Raw genomic sequence first — 17,642 nt, 5'->3', positions numbered from 1 at the left:
TAAATGGATGCATAAAATCGACATGGGATATGTCATTGAATCAAGGTATAATGTAATCCTTGTATCGTTGTCCCAACAACAAAGCATGACCTTCTTTCCTCTTGAAGTCAACCACCAACAAAGCATGTATTTTGTGTTATTTTAACACTTATGTTAGATAAAATCATTCATTGAGAATATATATTTTATTTTAAAAAAAAAATGATACAAAATGATTGACAACTAAAACAAAATATAAACACAAGTCTTTGTGCTTTTGTGATCAACATAAACATGTTTCCATGAAGGGTATTTTTGTAAAAAAAAACCTAAAGCATGAGGGTATACTTGGCAAACAGAGGAGGTGTTTAAACAATTTTTCGACGTCGTTAATGGGTAAGTAATTTAAAAATAAGATTTTAACGTTAACACTAATATTTCGATGAATTAAAGTTAAATTAAAATTATAAAGCAAAATAAGTTAAAATATACAAAATGTTGAGTCAAAAACAAAATGTTTTCAAATACAACAAAATTAGAAACATCGTCCAAATATGAAAATATAAAATGTCTAAAGATTAGTAAACAGATTCCTCATCAATATGAATGCATGCACTTTGTTTTCTTCTTTTTAGTTCCATTTTCATTTCTACTATCCCCCTTTTGTTTTTTGTGCTTCAGACTTGTGTTCTTCGTCTTCTTGCATGCATAAGTTTTAAGGAAATGATCAATTTAGGTGTATGGACCAAAAGGGTTTTCTCGTTTGGAATGGTGAGTGCTTTCACCGCTTGCACGCAAGAACTAGTTCTAGTTTTTAGTTGTTGAGGTATAAAAATTGTAACAGCGAGAGACGGGGGTTTTGCTCCCTTATTGTGTGCACTTCGATCAAAATCACCTATTGTTTATGCGCAAGAATTTGGCGGGAACAGTGCATCATCAACATTGGCAGGTATTTGGAATTGTTTATTCTTTGCTGTCAGTGCTTCTCACTATTATCGTTGGTAATATCGCTGTTACATTAATTAATTTGTTATATATAGTAATCTATTTTTTAGTTTAGATTCTTCTAATTGAAAATGATTATGCAATACATGAATTCAAACAGTACATTAATTTCAACATAGTCGAACAAAATTAAATTCGCATCAAATACTACAACTAACTCATGATAATTTTGCGACAAGGACAACTCGTCTTCCATTTGCGATACAAGTTTACTGAAAACAGCTAAAATTTCTATTGGCCCAATCTTTTTCCAGTAGTTAGACTCAATGAGCACCTTCATCACGTTCTCGTTGGTTTTGAGTTCAATTATTTCAAATTTTATAACTTTTTCTGAATACTCATGGTGACTTGGTTTCCGAAAAAACAATCGCCTTACCATTTGTGTTTCATCAATACCATAAGGGGGAATCCCACGAGGCGCAACTTGCTTGATCAAATCCTTTAGTTCATCCATGGTACATCCAGTGGGAATGTCAAAGTTTTGGGGATTTTTTCATGTGAACGAGTAACCAACAAACTCATTTTGGCGTGACATGTTCCACCTCCCATTGTAATATAGTAGGGCATCATGAGTAGGGGTCATAGTAGCTTGAAGTAAGTTTAAAATACCATCTGGGGTTCTAGCAATGCTACATAATAACTCAATCGGACCAACAAACGAAAATTCATGATTACGCATTAACATTGTGTTAACATTAGCATCATCTTTCAGTTACATACATTGAAACCAAAATTGATTACCTGCATACGTGAAAGGCTGCCGGTAGTAAATTTCATCCAAAAATTACTTGTCGGTTAGCTTAAGGGTATTGTGTATTCTAGTTTTTAACGTTTGAAAATCACACCCGTTAGGTACTCGAATGGGAACTGGAGTGGAAGCTTGAAAGGAAACACCATTGTCATTGTGAACAATGGATCCATTTGGAAAAATAAAACCTAATGTGGAGTTCACAACTATCCGACTGCTTGTCTCTCCCAAGAGTGCCATAGTTTTTTGTAAGACTTGGGTTGAGACTGAAACTTGTGCTTTCTTACAGTGTTAGGCTGTGTCATATATATAGATGACTTTTAATATCAGTGCTGCATTTTTTAAAGATTAAAAATACGCATGCACATGCTTTCTGTATGTGTTGTCAACTACACCAATCACGTGACATGCTTTAGCTTGCATCAGATCTGCATGTGTAGTCATGCTGTGAAGGGTCCTTTCACGCGCTTTATGTTAATGCAGACAACAATTTCTCATACACGATTTTTCACAATGTGTAGTCAACTCAGACAACGATATATCATACATGCTTTTTTAGAATTAAGTAATAATTTTGTTGTGAACGTAACAAATAAATTACATGTTCAAAATGATCAGTCATTATAAATTACATGTCCAATCATCATTTATGTCAACATAGTCTCTCTTGAACATCACGAAGCTCTTGTAATGTTGCATTCTGCTAATATATGGATTTGACCACGACTTCGCCTGCGGATGACAATTGGTAGACCATAACAATGCTACAGGAGGTAAGGGACAACGTTCTTTTAAATAAACCTGTTGTATATGCAAAAAATATGTTAACTCAATCCTATAAAACTCATTGCATAAATATAAAAAAAACACTTCATATCTACAATGTACCTCAACAAAATGATTGCCATACACATGACTGATACAAATTATATGATGCAATGAAGAATTTGCCAGCGGTTGACTTCTAAGAGGAAAAAATGTCATGTTTTGTTGTTTAGACAAGGATACAACGATTACGTTGTACCTTGATGCAATGACATGTCCCATGTCCATTATATCCATCTACTTATCTGTTGTCACCTGAATGAAACAAATATACACGTCAAACTTAATTTCAAAGTAAAGTCTTAAAAATCAAATACATAAATTATATACCTTGGTTAACCCATCAAGAAGTAGTGACATCCTTAATTCCTCAAATCTCTCTGTGCCACCAAAGAGCTTGATATAGTCTGCTGAGAAATTGACAAGTTCTTTAAGCAGATGGTTGCGGACCACCGACTAAGAGTCTTCACCCATACCTAATAAACCGGCAACCGACCGATTTCCACAGTTACCATCAGCTTTGACATCAACAATCTTATCAATGAAGTTGTGCATAAATGGCTGAAACTGGTCCAACATGGGCATCATCGTTCTTCGATTCGGTTGCTCAGAGGATGATGCAGTACGCCTCACCGACGAACTGCTATTTTGCATAGATTCAAAGGCATCTACATACTCCTAGTAAGATGGATCGCGCTTGGTTGACCTTGGGTTCCTGCTCGTGGTTTTCTTCGGTGCCCCCTTTGTGTTAACTTTTGCTGAAGGAGAACACATCGAATTCTGATCAGGGTATGCAATTTCCCAAAGTTTAGTCCTTAGAGTAAACTTGCCACAAACATCAAGTTCTTTGAATTTTTTGGATATTGTTTCCATTACGTCCTTGATGATCACCTCGGGCTTAGATAACCCTTGGTCTGAAAAACTGAGTCTCCTCCAGAACATATGGATTGAATCCAGTGGGATGCAACCACCAACATATTTGGATAGCTCACAAGCACAAGGAAGACCAAGCGTGATTCTCACCATGCAACCACAACTTGAGGGATTCTTGCCAGCATAGTCAACACGCTCTAATTTAGCAGCAATCTGATTTCAAGCATACCTTGAAACCATTCCAAGCAGCCTCCTGTATTAGGTTTTTTGGAACACATGTCCAACGACATGTGTACTTGTTTCAAATGATGCTTTAATCTCTGTGTGCTGCAACGTAATCATGTTGTTCATGGCATCCCACACATTGCATAAGTCTCCAATGCTATTTTGTAACAGTCTTTTTAAAGACGAGTGAGCAAATTCAACCCTATATTTCAAATACACAAATAAAAATAAACATATACAATAATACAATTACATAAATTCGTCATTGTTAATAGAAATAGTTGAACGGTTTCATACCTGTTTGTTGTTGTGTTTCTTAAGTGCATCACCTTATTAGTTCAGGCGGAAACAAATTTTTCCTTGTGTGGTATTATCCATGTTTCCTTGACATAGTCAACAAACATTGGCCAAGGTGCGCAAGCCATTTCGAACTCCTTCAGGCATTCATCAAACTGCTGTTCTGAAGGACAATCAGTCAGAGATCCCCAACAATCCATGACATAATCCCAAGCTTTTTTTTGCGCAATTAGTGATTTACATTTGGCCTTCACATTCTTGTTTATGTGAAAGCTGCACAACAAATTTGTGCATTCAGGGAATACATCCTTCACTGCATTCATCAATGTTTGGTCTCTATCAGTGACAATAACACCAGGGAGGGCATCACGCTTTAAAAAAAGGCCTCGGAAGCATTGTAAATCCCATACCAAATTATTAACGCGTTCACCCTCCACATATGCAAAACCGGCAGAGAATGTCATCCCAGTCGGTGTCACCCCAACAAAATCGAGCAGTGGGAGTCTGTACCGATTTGTTTTGTAGGTGTTGTTTATCAAAAACACCAAATTACATGCGTTGACTAACTTAATTGAATCAGGGTGACACCAAAAGATATCACGAACCACGTCTTCATCCTTTATTCTATGCCAATGAATATACCAATCACGTTCAAAAAGCTTTATCAGATGTTGCATTTTAAGATCGCTTCCTCTTATGGAAGAACGGAATGCACATCTTGCATTATATATCTGTTTAATGGTCATACAACTATTGGCATTGTGTTCCTTCAGAGTTAGCATAATGTTTCTTGGCTTCACCATGGACTTCGTCATATCAGCAATAAGTGTTTTTTCAGCTTTAGTCAATCGCCCCGCATATGGATGTCCAACTAATGACTTGGCCAATTCATGATTATGCACTCCACAAATCAACTTCACCACCCAGCCTTCTCCTCCAACTACTGGCTTGCAACGAAGCTTGAAGGGACACCCACATTTTCTAGTCCCAATGTCTCTTCTGATAATTTTTTTTTCCTACACCTATACTCGTCACTCCTTTCACAGCCAATTAACACAAACGTAGTCCTTCCTCTACTACCTGTGTTTGTGTCTGACCTTAAAATCACCGCCACAAATCCGTTTTCATGAGCCATGGATCGAGCCCACCGCAAAACATCATCTCGACACTCAAACACCTACAAAGAAATCCACATAATTTAAGCTTTCTACCAATATTCATTTTATTAAATCTGTGACAAACATTAACATTATAATCTGAGAAGTGTTGAACGCATCCGAACAATCAACATGCGGTTCATTCGCACCACATGCTTCTTCTGCATTTTCATAATCCATATCCGCTCGTTTAGACATTATTTCATACATCCACTCATCTTCGTCCATCTAACCAAATCAAACAAAAAATGACAAAAAATTAGTAATTTAACAGGAAAAAAAGGAAAATAAATTAAAAAACAGCAAATACCAAAAATAACTTACGGATCAAGTTGATCCGTAACAAACTTCTGGATCAAGTTGATCCGTAATAGACTTACGGATCAACTTGATCCATAAACGAACCGTACGTCCGCGACAAACACCACACCCTCTGCGTATCTCGTTTGCCACCGCCGACCACCGCTACGCACCTTCACCTTCACCGCACCTAACCTTTCACAGCGAACCGACAAACCCGAGACAATGCCGAACGAAAACCACAAAAACAGAGAAAAAAAAGCAGACAAAAATGGAGGCTTTGTGCTTTTCTGCAAAAAAAAAAAAAAAAAAAAAAAAACAGCTTTTATAAGTAAAAAATAGGCCAGGGGCATTTTTGCCATTTATGAATTTTGCTGGGTGCACCTGCAAAAATTCTGGGTGCACCTAGCAACACTCCTAGTAGTAGTGCTTGACTTTTGAAACAACCCATTGTGGTAACAGGCTTTATTGGCATGCTTAGACACGTTTGGGACCATGTAATAATTTTTGCTTTATTGAAGCTTTAAAATGGTATACACTATTTTGAACCTACTTTTTATTATTGATTGAAATTTATTAAAAACTATAAAATTATAGATGAAACATGTAAAACCCATAAAATTTTATAATTTTTAATAAATTTCAGCAAATTACAAAGAATGTATTAAAAAAGCTATGTTACAAACATTTTTCATAAAAAAATAGTTTATATTCTCTCTGAAATATAAGTAAAATTAAATAACTTTTGTATTAATTAAGAAAGTTAGTTAATATAATTTAATTTTATTAATCACATTTAAATTTGGAATTATATTAAGTTTACTAATTTTATTTATTTATTACTTATATTTCAATCATGCGGAGTACTTCACAAGAATATCGATGGTACTATAGAAGACTTTCGTTGCACTTCTAATTGGGTTTATGTAAGTGGGAGAGCCTGCTGAGAGAGAAAAAAAAAAAGTGGCAGAACCTTAAATAAGATCACTTCAGTGAAACGAATACTAAGTTGTTTAGCATGCTTCTTTTTTTTCCCCTTAAAGTGTTTAACATGTTCTGTTTCCGATTACTTATTCTGCATTTAAAAAGGGGAAAAAATGGTCAATTACTAATTCAATAGTTATAGTTAATCAGGCAGACAAATACATTACTGGTGTGCAGAGCAGTTATGATTTCTAAAATTTTAAAGGAATTTACAGCTTATAACCGAAAGAGGTTTAAACTGGGAAGCATCTTTATTTATCCATTGGTGTACTTATTCAATAAGTTGGCATTATTACTTGGTGCTACAACAATGGTTGAAAGATTTGGCTCGGAGGTAAACACTGAAAATTTATGGAGAAACAGGCAACAAACCAACAAAAACAAATCAAATATGCTCTTAGAGAAATTTTTGTATTTTTTTATGTTTTAAGAATAGTTGCAGCGCTTGTATTAGCAACAATAATTATAAAAGGAAAAACAGAGACCTTGTACAGCAAAAAGGTGCAAAACATGCAATGCCAGTGCATATTTCATTGTTCTTCCAGTAATTCCAAAGGGAAACACAAAACAAGCCCTTCTCAAGTAAAGAGAAAACGAATGAAAGAAAGGGAGAAAGAAAGAGTAGAGAAGAGCACAGAAGACAGAGGGCGCAAGTAACATGAAGAAAAGTAAGCATGTCTTAAATTTTTCAGCAAATTTAAAGTTTGATGTTTTTAACACGGGATTGAAAAGGTGATGGGAAATTATTTACAGGAATATTGGGTAAATGTAGTATGCTCTCCACAGTGCTGCATACTTCACTGACATTGAAAACTTCCATTTTCAGGCAACACAACTACAAGACAATAGAATAGGCTCTCTGCTTGCATTTGTTAGTTAGACAATGCCCATTTTACTGAATTCCCGGATATCACATATACATCTGCTGCAACTTGACCGTCACTGACATTGAAACAATCACGTCTCCTATAAAAAATTGCATTAAAAGGGCAAAGGAATGAGGGCATAAAGAATTGGCCTCTACTTTAACTCCACAAGGGAGTTTTCCTTCAATAGCATCATTCTTGTTGCGACAATCAGCATATAGAAAAAGACCTTGCCATGGCTTCCAGAAGGTCAAGAAAATGAAACCTGTGTGGACAGAGATGCCCTAGCTTGAGGCAAGGCCAACCTGGCACATACAAAAATCCAGTGCTGATTGGACCCGAGTTGTCATTGTTGCCTAATCTGCAAGACATGTCAAGTATTGAACATTCACGAACAAGGAATGTTTTAAAAATATACTTGTTAAATAGAGCACATGAATACAAAATTAGCTTCAAGTTGAGTAAACACATTCAATAAGAAAACCGTATAAACAAAATCACACAAATATGACATTTTCATACAAGCCCAAATATACAATTAAGGTTCCACATCAAAGTTGTCTTGCCAAGGCATATGATATAAAGCCTAGCATTTTAAATTGGATCATATAAGTGTTTCTACAATCACATCCCTATATCTTTCAAAAAGTGCCGTGGCAAACATTCAGGTTCCTAGAAAGATGTTGTCTCAGTTAAAAATCAACATAATATCTGCTTTAAGTGCTGTTGCATTGTAAAACAACAAGACTGTGACATGTTGTAAGACAGCAAATAAAGCTTACCTAAGAGTTCATTTCCTCAAAATGGAAATGGATAATTTTATATTTTCCCTTAGAATATTTAGTCATTTAAATTTCAACTTACCCTCTGGGCAAAATACCATAGAAAAAATCTAAGATGTCAACAATGAACCAGTACAGATAATGATCCAGTAAATCATAATGCTTTTCAAATTCCAGCACCGGAAGGTCCTCCGATAATAAATAAGCATGTAGCATCAATAACTCAACTAGCTTTTTTAATACTTAAATGAAAATAATTATTATTGTTCTTACATAAGATATATCACATTATCCTGGACATCCTGGGAATTAAAAAATCACTAGGGGACGCACTGAGTTTCACTAATGTCAGTGGCTGATTATAAATGAAAATCACATGGACAAATTACACAGTCAATAAGATGAGAATCAAAGTCAGACCTAAACAAAAGCTATAAAAGCTCATTATATGAAAAACTTTTAAAATGAAAAGGTTATCGCATAAAATGTTTTATCCAAACATTGTTAGTTAGTTACCATTTTGATAGAAGAATTTGATTATGAGAAATTAGGAACAAGTCTCTCCTACTCCACCATTATTCTGAAATAAGCCTCCACAGTCCACACAAATCCTAGGTTTAATCTTCAAATTGAATTATTTCACCAGTTAAATAATACCTAAACTAAACTCCTCTTATCGTATACAATTACAAATGAATTAGCACCTATGATCACAGAATATATAATTGAATGACCATCCTAACGCACAAACTGCCCCCAGAACAAAAAAAAACTGTATATTAACTTCACCACAACATTTAATGACAGAAATCCAGTTGACAGAAAATGAGGTTCATATAAGGAAAACAATATGCAGGACATAGTCATGAGAATTTTATAATTTGTAAAAAGAAAAGAAAAAAGGTTTCTCAATAAAAGATAATAAGAATAGCATTAAGAAAGCATTGTTGATCCTTCTTCAAATAGTTCCTCTACTATATTTATAGCTGAAAGCTTTTTGACAACTTACCAGCAGAGTCATGAGACCTCTTCCCAAACAAAAGAGCACACAAATTGTTTTGCTTTTAGGGGAGTGGTGATGAATCAGGTGGAATTGTATCAACTGCAATGCAAGTTGTATCATCCTTCAACCATTTTGTCCTTAGTGCTTCCTGAAAAAATAGTAATTAGAATCTTACAAGTTGTATCATCCTTCAACCATCTTGTCCTTAGTGCTTCCTGAAAAAAGAGTAATTAGAATCTTACACTTCACGATTCAAATCACACAAAAATGTAAATTGACTGGCTAACAATTCATATCATAAGATGATAAGAAGAATTAAAATGACTTTGAATCTAACAATATATAAATGAATAGATACAGTTTTGTATCTTCAATACAAATCACACTATATCTTTTCTTTTTATTTTCTTTTACATTTCTTTAACCAACTCCTGTGACAGAAATTGAAAAATGAAAGGGAATTGAAGGAGCACTTCTAAACTTGGCAATTGACGATTGAATCTCAATTTGATAATCTTGATATCACGATTTAATCCCAGTAATATTGATGCACATGCACACACACTAAAAATACAATAAAATTATACATAGCATGGTTAAATTAACTTCATCAGTTTTTAGAAAAGATTTTTTAAATGTGCCTGAAATTTTTTTTGGTAACGTATAAATTTTACTAAAAATATGCCCACAGCGGACAAATTGTGGGAATATTAAAAATAGAAATAGCAGAAAAAAATCATCCAAACCTGAAGTACAGAACCTGACTCTGCTAATAAGTTGGCCCTCAAGAAAATGTTGGTATTTTAATATACCAATATTAAATACTCAAACAAATTTCTGCAAAAACACTTCCAATGCCCTGTTTTCTTTGTTAGCAGAGAAGTAGTTGATAAGAAATTTGGTGGTGGTAGCATCTGCCTGAAATCCTTTATCTTTCATAAACATAAGGTATTTTGTTGACTTTGAAATTTGATATCTTCGCAGCAATCCTTGGACAAAGACATTATAAGTGCACTCATTTGGGGGACAACCATTCTCTTCCATTTTCATCAATAAGTCTTCGGCATCATCCAACAGTCCTTCTTTACATAGACCTTTAATCATTATGTTATAAGTAACAACATCAATTTTGACGCCTTTACTTGACAGATAAGAAAAGAGTTCCAGTGCATCATTCAGTTTTCCAGAACTACACATTCCATCCAAAATAATATTGTAAATTATAATATTAAGATCCCAATTCATCTTCTCCAACTCCCTAAACAATGACATTGCCTCAGAATGAAAATTACACTTAAATAGGCCATCCAATATAATAGCACAAGTTTGGAGATTGGGAAGTTGCCCGTGCTTGTGCATTACTAAAAACAATTCTTTTGCAGCTACTGGTTTCCCTGCTTTGCAAACCCCCCCAATAAGAGTGCTCCATGTGACAACATTTGGATCTAGTCCATTATTTACCATTTCACCCAAGAAATACATGGCCTTATTCATGTTTTTAGTTTCACACCATCCATGGATTAATGAAGTATAAGTTACAATGTTCGGTAAGCAGCCCTTGCTAATCATCAAATCAAATACTTCCATGGCATCCTTCATTTGATTTAGCATACAATGAGCACCAATTATTGATGTATAGGTGACAACATCATGTTCAATCCCCATATGCACCATGAAACTGAATATGCTTTTAGCCCTAGAAATCATCCCTGTTTTGAAAAATCTGCCAGCAATAACATTAAAAGTTTGCACATCTGGCATGATTCCCTTTCTCATCATGTTAGCCAATAGAGGTGCAGCCTCTTTCCATCTATCAAAGTTACAAAGGCCATGAATTAAGCAATTATAGGTGAAAAGATCAGGTTGAATACCTTTGCCTGTCATTTGTGAGAACAAATTCAAGGCCTCAAATACCATCCCATCCTTGCAAAGACCATCCACAACTCCGCTGTAAGCTGTAACATCCAAATTGCAATTTTTTTCTTCCATCTTCTTGAGATACGAGAGTGCAGCGGATGAATGACCAACTTTACACAATCCATTAGTTATTGCTCCACAGGTATAGCTGTCAGATTCATAGCCCATATCTTTCAAATGGTCAACAAACCTAATTGCTTGAGCAACATTTCCTTCTACGCAAAGCCCATTAACAATGGTGTTAAAAGTCACGATGCTAGGTTCCACACCAATTTTGAACATAAGCCCCAAAACAGAGAAGCCAAACACGGCGTGGCTCAAACGGCAGAGACAATTAATGACGATATTGAGAGTGTGGACAGTCGGTTTGACACCAATATAAGACATGTGTTTGATTAGCGAAATTGCAGTTGTGTAGTGTTTCATCTTCGCAACGATGCTAAACAACAAGTTGAAGTCCTTGACACATGGGAAAGGCTTCATTGTGACCATTTTGTGGTAGAAATCCAAAGCAACGTCTACAGATTTCGCATTTCTCATGGAATCAAGGAATTGAGCTCTGCTTGTATCACTGTCACTAACGAAGGAGAAAGTTGAAGAAGAATGCGATGGGTGAAGAAGAAAGGGTTTGGAATTAGAAGACGAAGCAAAGTATCGAAGAAGAGGGAATCCATGAACACAAGAGCTTCTTCGCATCATCATCATCATCATTGCTGAATACATTGGAGGAAGGAACGTAACCCTATCCCTAAATGACAAGGTGGTAACAACTAAGTGTAAGAGTACAACAGTCAATCTGATAGGTGCTGAACTCAAGAGCTGGCTCCGAGGCCAGTACCTCCAGAAATTAAGAGAAGGAGAGAATTACAATTTGAAAAGGAAAGTATATTTTTAAGGGATGAGTAAACGGGCCAAGTGGTCCGCGTGGGTTATGGGCTAATTTTTTTAAAGGTCCATGGTTATGTCATATTTTAGGGTCCGTCCTGTTCAACCCGCGAACTATGCGGGTTTGGTCCGCAGGATCCGCGGATCCCGCAGCCCGCGTTAAGTTTGATTTGTGTGACTCTGACCCAATTATATTATATTAGGTTTGATTTTCTTTTTTTTCACTTTAAACTTTTCAAATAGATAAAAAAAATATATATTAGATAAGATAAAGATTTAAAGATAAAAATAAAATATTTAAATTAAAAGATGATAAAAATAAAAAAAAATAAGATAAGAAAAATAAAAGATAACAGAATTACAAGATTAAGATAATAAAGATAAGTGATAACATGTTAAAAATCTTTCTGTTTGATATTTTCTCGATCTTTTTTCTTTTAATTTATCCTTTTCTTATCTGTATGTCATAAATAATAAAAATATCAATTCTTATCATTTAAGCTAAAAATAATTGTTAAATAAATATTTTTAAAGATATTTCAATATATTTTTATTATAAAAAATAACTCACATCATATTAGTTATCATTGTAGCAGGCTAAGAATACTTTTTCTCCTCACGATTTTTCTCCACCACGCAATCACGCATGTGTGCAAGTCATACGACTCTTTCCCTTACAAGGGAAACAAAACGTGACTCACACTCACACAGTCATGCGACACACCATAGCGGCACAGCCTCGGCCCACCACCGCGCCACCACGCAAAATACATCTCTTCTCTCTCTAAAATTTGTTTTTATCTTATTTTTGTTGGGGCTGATTCATTGTTGTTGTACTCTTAAATGTGGAGATGGAGAAGACTCAAGCTACTTCAAATATGGAATCATTTGTTGTTGGAGATGTTTAAATTTCATATTTTAGATTTATTGCTTGGATTTTCTTTTGTTAAGACATTATTTATTTTATTGATGTAATTGACTAATTATTGAGATTTTATTTACATCTGTATTGAACTTAATTTGATTGTATTATATTTTTATTAAAATTGAAATTATTTTAAAACTAGGCCCGCGGACGGGCCTGTTTGACCCAAGGGGTCCGCGGGACGAGGACGGACCAATTTATTTGGTCGGTGTAAGAAGTGGGGCGGACTAGCCCGGTCCGCTGCCAATGTGGGCTTATGCGGGCGGGCCTTACGTGGGGCGGGCCGGCCGCTTACCCACCCTTAATTTTCATTATGCTTGATTGATTATTTACATAGGTATTTATAGAATACCTGCTAATAGAATTTGTACTGATTTGCCTACAGGAATATTCTTCTTAACAAAATTTGTTATATTTTTCTGGCTATAGGAGACAATCACAATCAAGCTAGATACGATTTTGGTGCTGAGCTGATGTTGTGCTGAAGTTGCTATGCCCATTCTTTCCTCAAGCATAATCCTCCAGGTATGAAGGCCTTGTAATTTTCCTCTTGGGCTTTTCTGCTACTTACACCCTCTATTTCCTGTTACTGGTGCCTTGTTGTTTCCTGTTCCTGGTGCTTTGTTCACTGTTTCTGATATCCTATCACTCCCCGACCCTTGGAAGATCACCTTGTCCTCAAGGTGGTGAGTCTCGCACAATTGGGTCCAATCCTCCCACAATGTCTTATCAGGTGATAGACCCTGCCACTAAACTAGCACCTCCCATGAAGTGTCGACTGATCCTGGAACTCTGCGATAGTCAAGGATAGCTAATGGAGAAATTACTGGTTGGCCATTGATCACTTGTGGTGGTAGCTGGACCTCCTGAGCTTGTTCCGGTGAGCCTTTAAATGGTTTCAGCACAGAGCAATGGAAGACAGGGTGGATACGAATGTCGTCCGACAGTTGCAAACGATAAGCTACCTCATCAATCCTCTCTAAGACCTTGAATGGGCCATAGTAACACTTAGCTAGTTTGGCCGAAGTGCCTGGGGGTCCTTTAGCTGTGCTTTGTGAGTAAGGTCAGAGTTTGAGTAGGACCCAATCTCCGACTTGGTAAACTACCTCCCTGCGTTTAGTATCCGCAAATTTTTTCATGCTCTCCTGCATTTTTACGAGCTTCCTTCGAATAGCTTCAAAGGTGGCATCTCTGTCAGTTAGCAACTCATCCACTGTGTCAATGTTGGAGGAACCGACAATGTATTCCGGGAACGAGAAAGGTTTCCAGCCAAAGGTGATTTCATAAGGGATGGTCCCCGTACCTACATTCCAAGAGGAATTGTGGGACCATTCAACCCACGACAAGAGCTTGCCCCATGTTCCCGGCCGGTGATGGACGAAAGCACGTAAGTACTGTTCGATCACTCTGTTTAGAACCTTTGTTTGCCCATCAGTTTGTGGGTGATACGCCTAACTCATCCGCAACAGGGTGCCACTCAGGCGAAAGAGTTCCTGCCAGAAATGACTGATGAAAAGCAGATCGCGATCAGAGACCAAGCTCCAGGGAACTCCATGCAATTTGACCACGATATTCAAGAACAGTGAAGCTACCATATGGGCCGTGTGAGTCGTCGGTAACATCCCCAGGTGTATTCCTTTGGAGAACTGATCAACAACAACAAGGATCATTGTGTTGCCCTGATATGGCGGAAGTCCCAAAATGAAATCTAGTGAAAGGTCCTCCCATGGTCTGTGTGGGACCGAAAGACGACAAAGCAGGCCGACGGCTTTCTTGGCTTCGTATTTGGTGAGTTGACACTCTAACCATTGGGCTACGAAGCGAGTGACATCGTCCCTGATTCCTTGCCAATGGAAATTTTCAGATAGCCGAGCCAGAGTCTTTGTGACCCTAGCATGACCCCCAGTTGGCGTTGCATGATACTTATTAAGCAAGGTTGTAATTATCGGCAAGTCACGACACAACCAAATTCGGCCCTTGTAAAGGACGAGATCCTGTGTTACTGAGAAACCAGGGTGGTCCACCGAAAAGTCGAGGATAGCTCTACGTTGGCGACTGCAGTCGTCATTCCCGTTAAGTTGTTGAGGCAGTTCCTCGAGGAAGGTTAAGCATAGGACAGAGAGTGTCATATGCATGGTGGACTGTGGCCCGGGTAACCTGGACAGGGCATCCGTAGCTTGGTTGCTGGTACCGAAACGATACTGTATGTCGTAATCGTATCCTATCAACTTGGCCAAATACATGTGTTGTTCAGGTGTTTGAATCACCTGAGTCAACAGTTCCTTCAAGCTACGGTGATCGGTGATGATCGTGAAGCTGCTACCCAACAGATATTGACGCAATTTCTTCACTGCCGTCGTAATGGCACACAACTCCCTGACATAGGTTGAAGCACGCAAAAGCTTGGGACTAAAAGGCTTGCTAAAAAATGTGATGGGGTGGTCGTGCTGTGACAAGATCGCGCCCATGCCTACCCCTAAAGCATCAGACTCCACTGTAAAAGGACCATCATAATCCGAAAGAGCTAGCATCGGAGTTGTCGATAAGGCGACTTTGAGGTGCTCAAAGGCGGTCTGAGCTTGAGTTGTCCATTGGAATGGATCTATAGTGGTCACCTTTACGAGGGGAGCTGCAATGGTGGCATAGTTCTTGATAAACCTACGATAAAATCCTACAAGTCCCAATAAGCTTCTTAGAGCCTTGGTTGAGCGCGGTATTGGCCATTGTTGGACGGTCGCCACCTTCGCAGCCACCGGTTCCACGCCTTTATGGGAGACAATATGTCCAAGATATTCGACCTGAATCTGCGCAAAGAAGCATTTAGATAACTTCAGGACGAAATGATTATCAAGTAATACCTAGAATGTGGTCTCTAAGTGGCGCAAATGGTCCTCCATTGTTCCACTATACACCAAGATGTCATCGAAGAAGACAATGATGAATTGCCAGAGATAAGGCCCGAAGAGCAGGTTCATGGTGGCCTGGAAGGATGACGGGGCATTGCAACACCCGAATGGCATTACCTTAAATTCATAATGTCCATGGTGTATTCTGAACGCCATTTTCGGTACATCATCGGAGTTCATGCGGATTTGATGATACCCCTGTAACAGGTCAAGCTTTGAAAAGCATCAGGCACCACCTAACTTATCCAAGAGTTCATCGATTGTAGGGATAGGAAACCTGTCCTTAATCGTCACTATTCAAAGCCTTGTAGTCTACGCAGACACGCTATGAACCATCCTGCTTTCGCACTAACAGAACCGGCGACGAGAAAGGGCTTGTGCTGGGCTGAATCAAGCCTTTCTGAAGCATCCCCTCGACCTGAAGCTCAATCTCATGTTTATAAAAATGAGGATATCAATATGGATGCACATTTATTGGAGCAGCTTGTGGAAGTAAATGGATGTGATGATCAGTGGTTCTCGTCAGTGGTAAGGTCTGAGGAGGTTGGAATAAAGCTTCAAACTTCACAAACAAGGGCTGAATGATAGAGGGAACCACTGAAATATCCAATGTGTGAGAGGCTTCTATGAGCAACGTAATGTGAAAGCAATACCTGTCCCTTGTCGGTGACATAAACGGCAGAATTGAGGTGGAGAAACCAAGCGAAGGTTGGCATCATCGTCACCCTTAAGTTCCACCAAGCTGCCATTGTGAAAGAATTGCATGCGCAAAGTGTTATAATTAGTCAGAACATGGCCCAAGGATTTGAGCCATTGCACGCCCAAAACGACATTAGCACCGGAAATTGGCAGAACATAGAGGTCCGTCGTGAATCACGTGGACTGAACGTCAATGGAAACATTAGCACAAATGCAACGACACTCCAGCTGTTGGCCATTGCCCACCATCACCCTTAATGGGGCCGTTTGCTGACACGACAAGCCCAAGAGCGTGACCAGTTGCCCCTGGATGAAGTTATGGGTGCTACTACCGTCAACCAGGAGGACCACCTAGTGGTTGGAGATGAGACCCACCAAATGCAGCATTTCAGGGGCAACATGACCCGCTAAAGAGTTGAGGCTAATTTGGGCTGGGCTCGGGTCGGGTGTATCGGGCGGTTCGGGTAGCGGGTCTTAAGAGGCTCTTTAATAGTCTAAGGGGGGTCTTCCTTTTTAGCAACAAAGAGAAAAACCCTAGAGACACAACAATGACCTCTATGGTACTTCTCGTCATAGGTGAAGCACAACCCAAGCTCACAGTGTGAGGCTATCTCGTCAGGCTTCAGGCACTTCACAGCTAGTTGTGATGGGCGAACAGGCGACGGAAAGAGGGGTACTGGCAAAGAGGAAGAATTGCGGGTGCGTGAAAGGGAGTGGAGTGGGTGGTCGAGGGTGGGCGCGGACACGACGCGTGGCATTGGTCTAGAACTTTCTCTTCCTAGAGTCACGCGAGACCCGCGGCCTAGACAAGGGTCAACGGTTGCAGAGCCTGCACTTCACGATGTATGTCCAGTGACAACCCAGATATAAAGCAACTCAGCAAGAAGGGTTGTGGAAGACCGACAACACGATTTTCTAAGTCTTCAAACTCCAACAAGTAAGTTCCAACTGACCCCTTCTGAGTTAATTTGAATAAAGCATCGATGGGGTCGTCATAAGGGGATTGGGCAAATCGTGTCTGTAACGCTTGTAGAAAAACCGGCCAGGAGGTGAGTTGGCCATTGCTTGACATCCACTAGAACCAAGCAAGGGCTCGCCCCTCCATATAAAAAGAGGCAATGGTTAAGCGTTCATGTGTCGAAGTACCATGGTATTCAAAAAATTGGTTGATCTTAAAGATCCAACCAAGAAGGTTTGTGCCATCAAATCGGGGAATGTCTAATTTTAGTTTGTGGATGTTTGCAGGAGAAGTGGAATGAGGGTGAG

General features: G+C 38.3%; 1 protein-coding gene across 2 annotated transcripts; it reads right to left on the bottom strand.

Moving 5' to 3' along the window:
* Nucleotides 1-6,898: 6,898 nt before the first annotated feature.
* On the bottom strand, nucleotides 6,899-11,815 carry LOC114412118 (putative pentatricopeptide repeat-containing protein At1g12700, mitochondrial). Of its 2 annotated transcripts, none has more exons than XM_028375911.1 (3): nucleotides 9,791-11,815; nucleotides 9,051-9,259; nucleotides 6,899-7,620 (listed from the first exon to the last, which is right to left on the bottom strand). In XM_028375911.1, the coding sequence occupies exon 1, from the start codon at nucleotides 11,682-11,684 to the stop codon at nucleotides 9,870-9,872; it is 1,815 nt and encodes a 604-aa protein (XP_028231712.1). In that variant the 5' UTR covers nucleotides 11,685-11,815; the 3' UTR covers nucleotides 6,899-7,620; nucleotides 9,051-9,259; nucleotides 9,791-9,869. The 2 variants fall into 2 exon arrangements, with proteins under 2 accessions (XP_028231712.1, XP_028231719.1); XM_028375918.1 differs by having other exon boundaries at nucleotides 9,051-9,192.
* Nucleotides 11,816-17,642: the final 5,827 nt, after the last annotated feature.

Source organism: Glycine soja, chromosome 1, assembly GCF_004193775.1.
Source record: "Glycine soja cultivar W05 chromosome 1, ASM419377v2, whole genome shotgun sequence".
Taxonomy (NCBI): domain Eukaryota; kingdom Viridiplantae; phylum Streptophyta; class Magnoliopsida; order Fabales; family Fabaceae; genus Glycine; species Glycine soja.
This window is presented reverse-complemented; position numbering and strand designations above follow the sequence as displayed.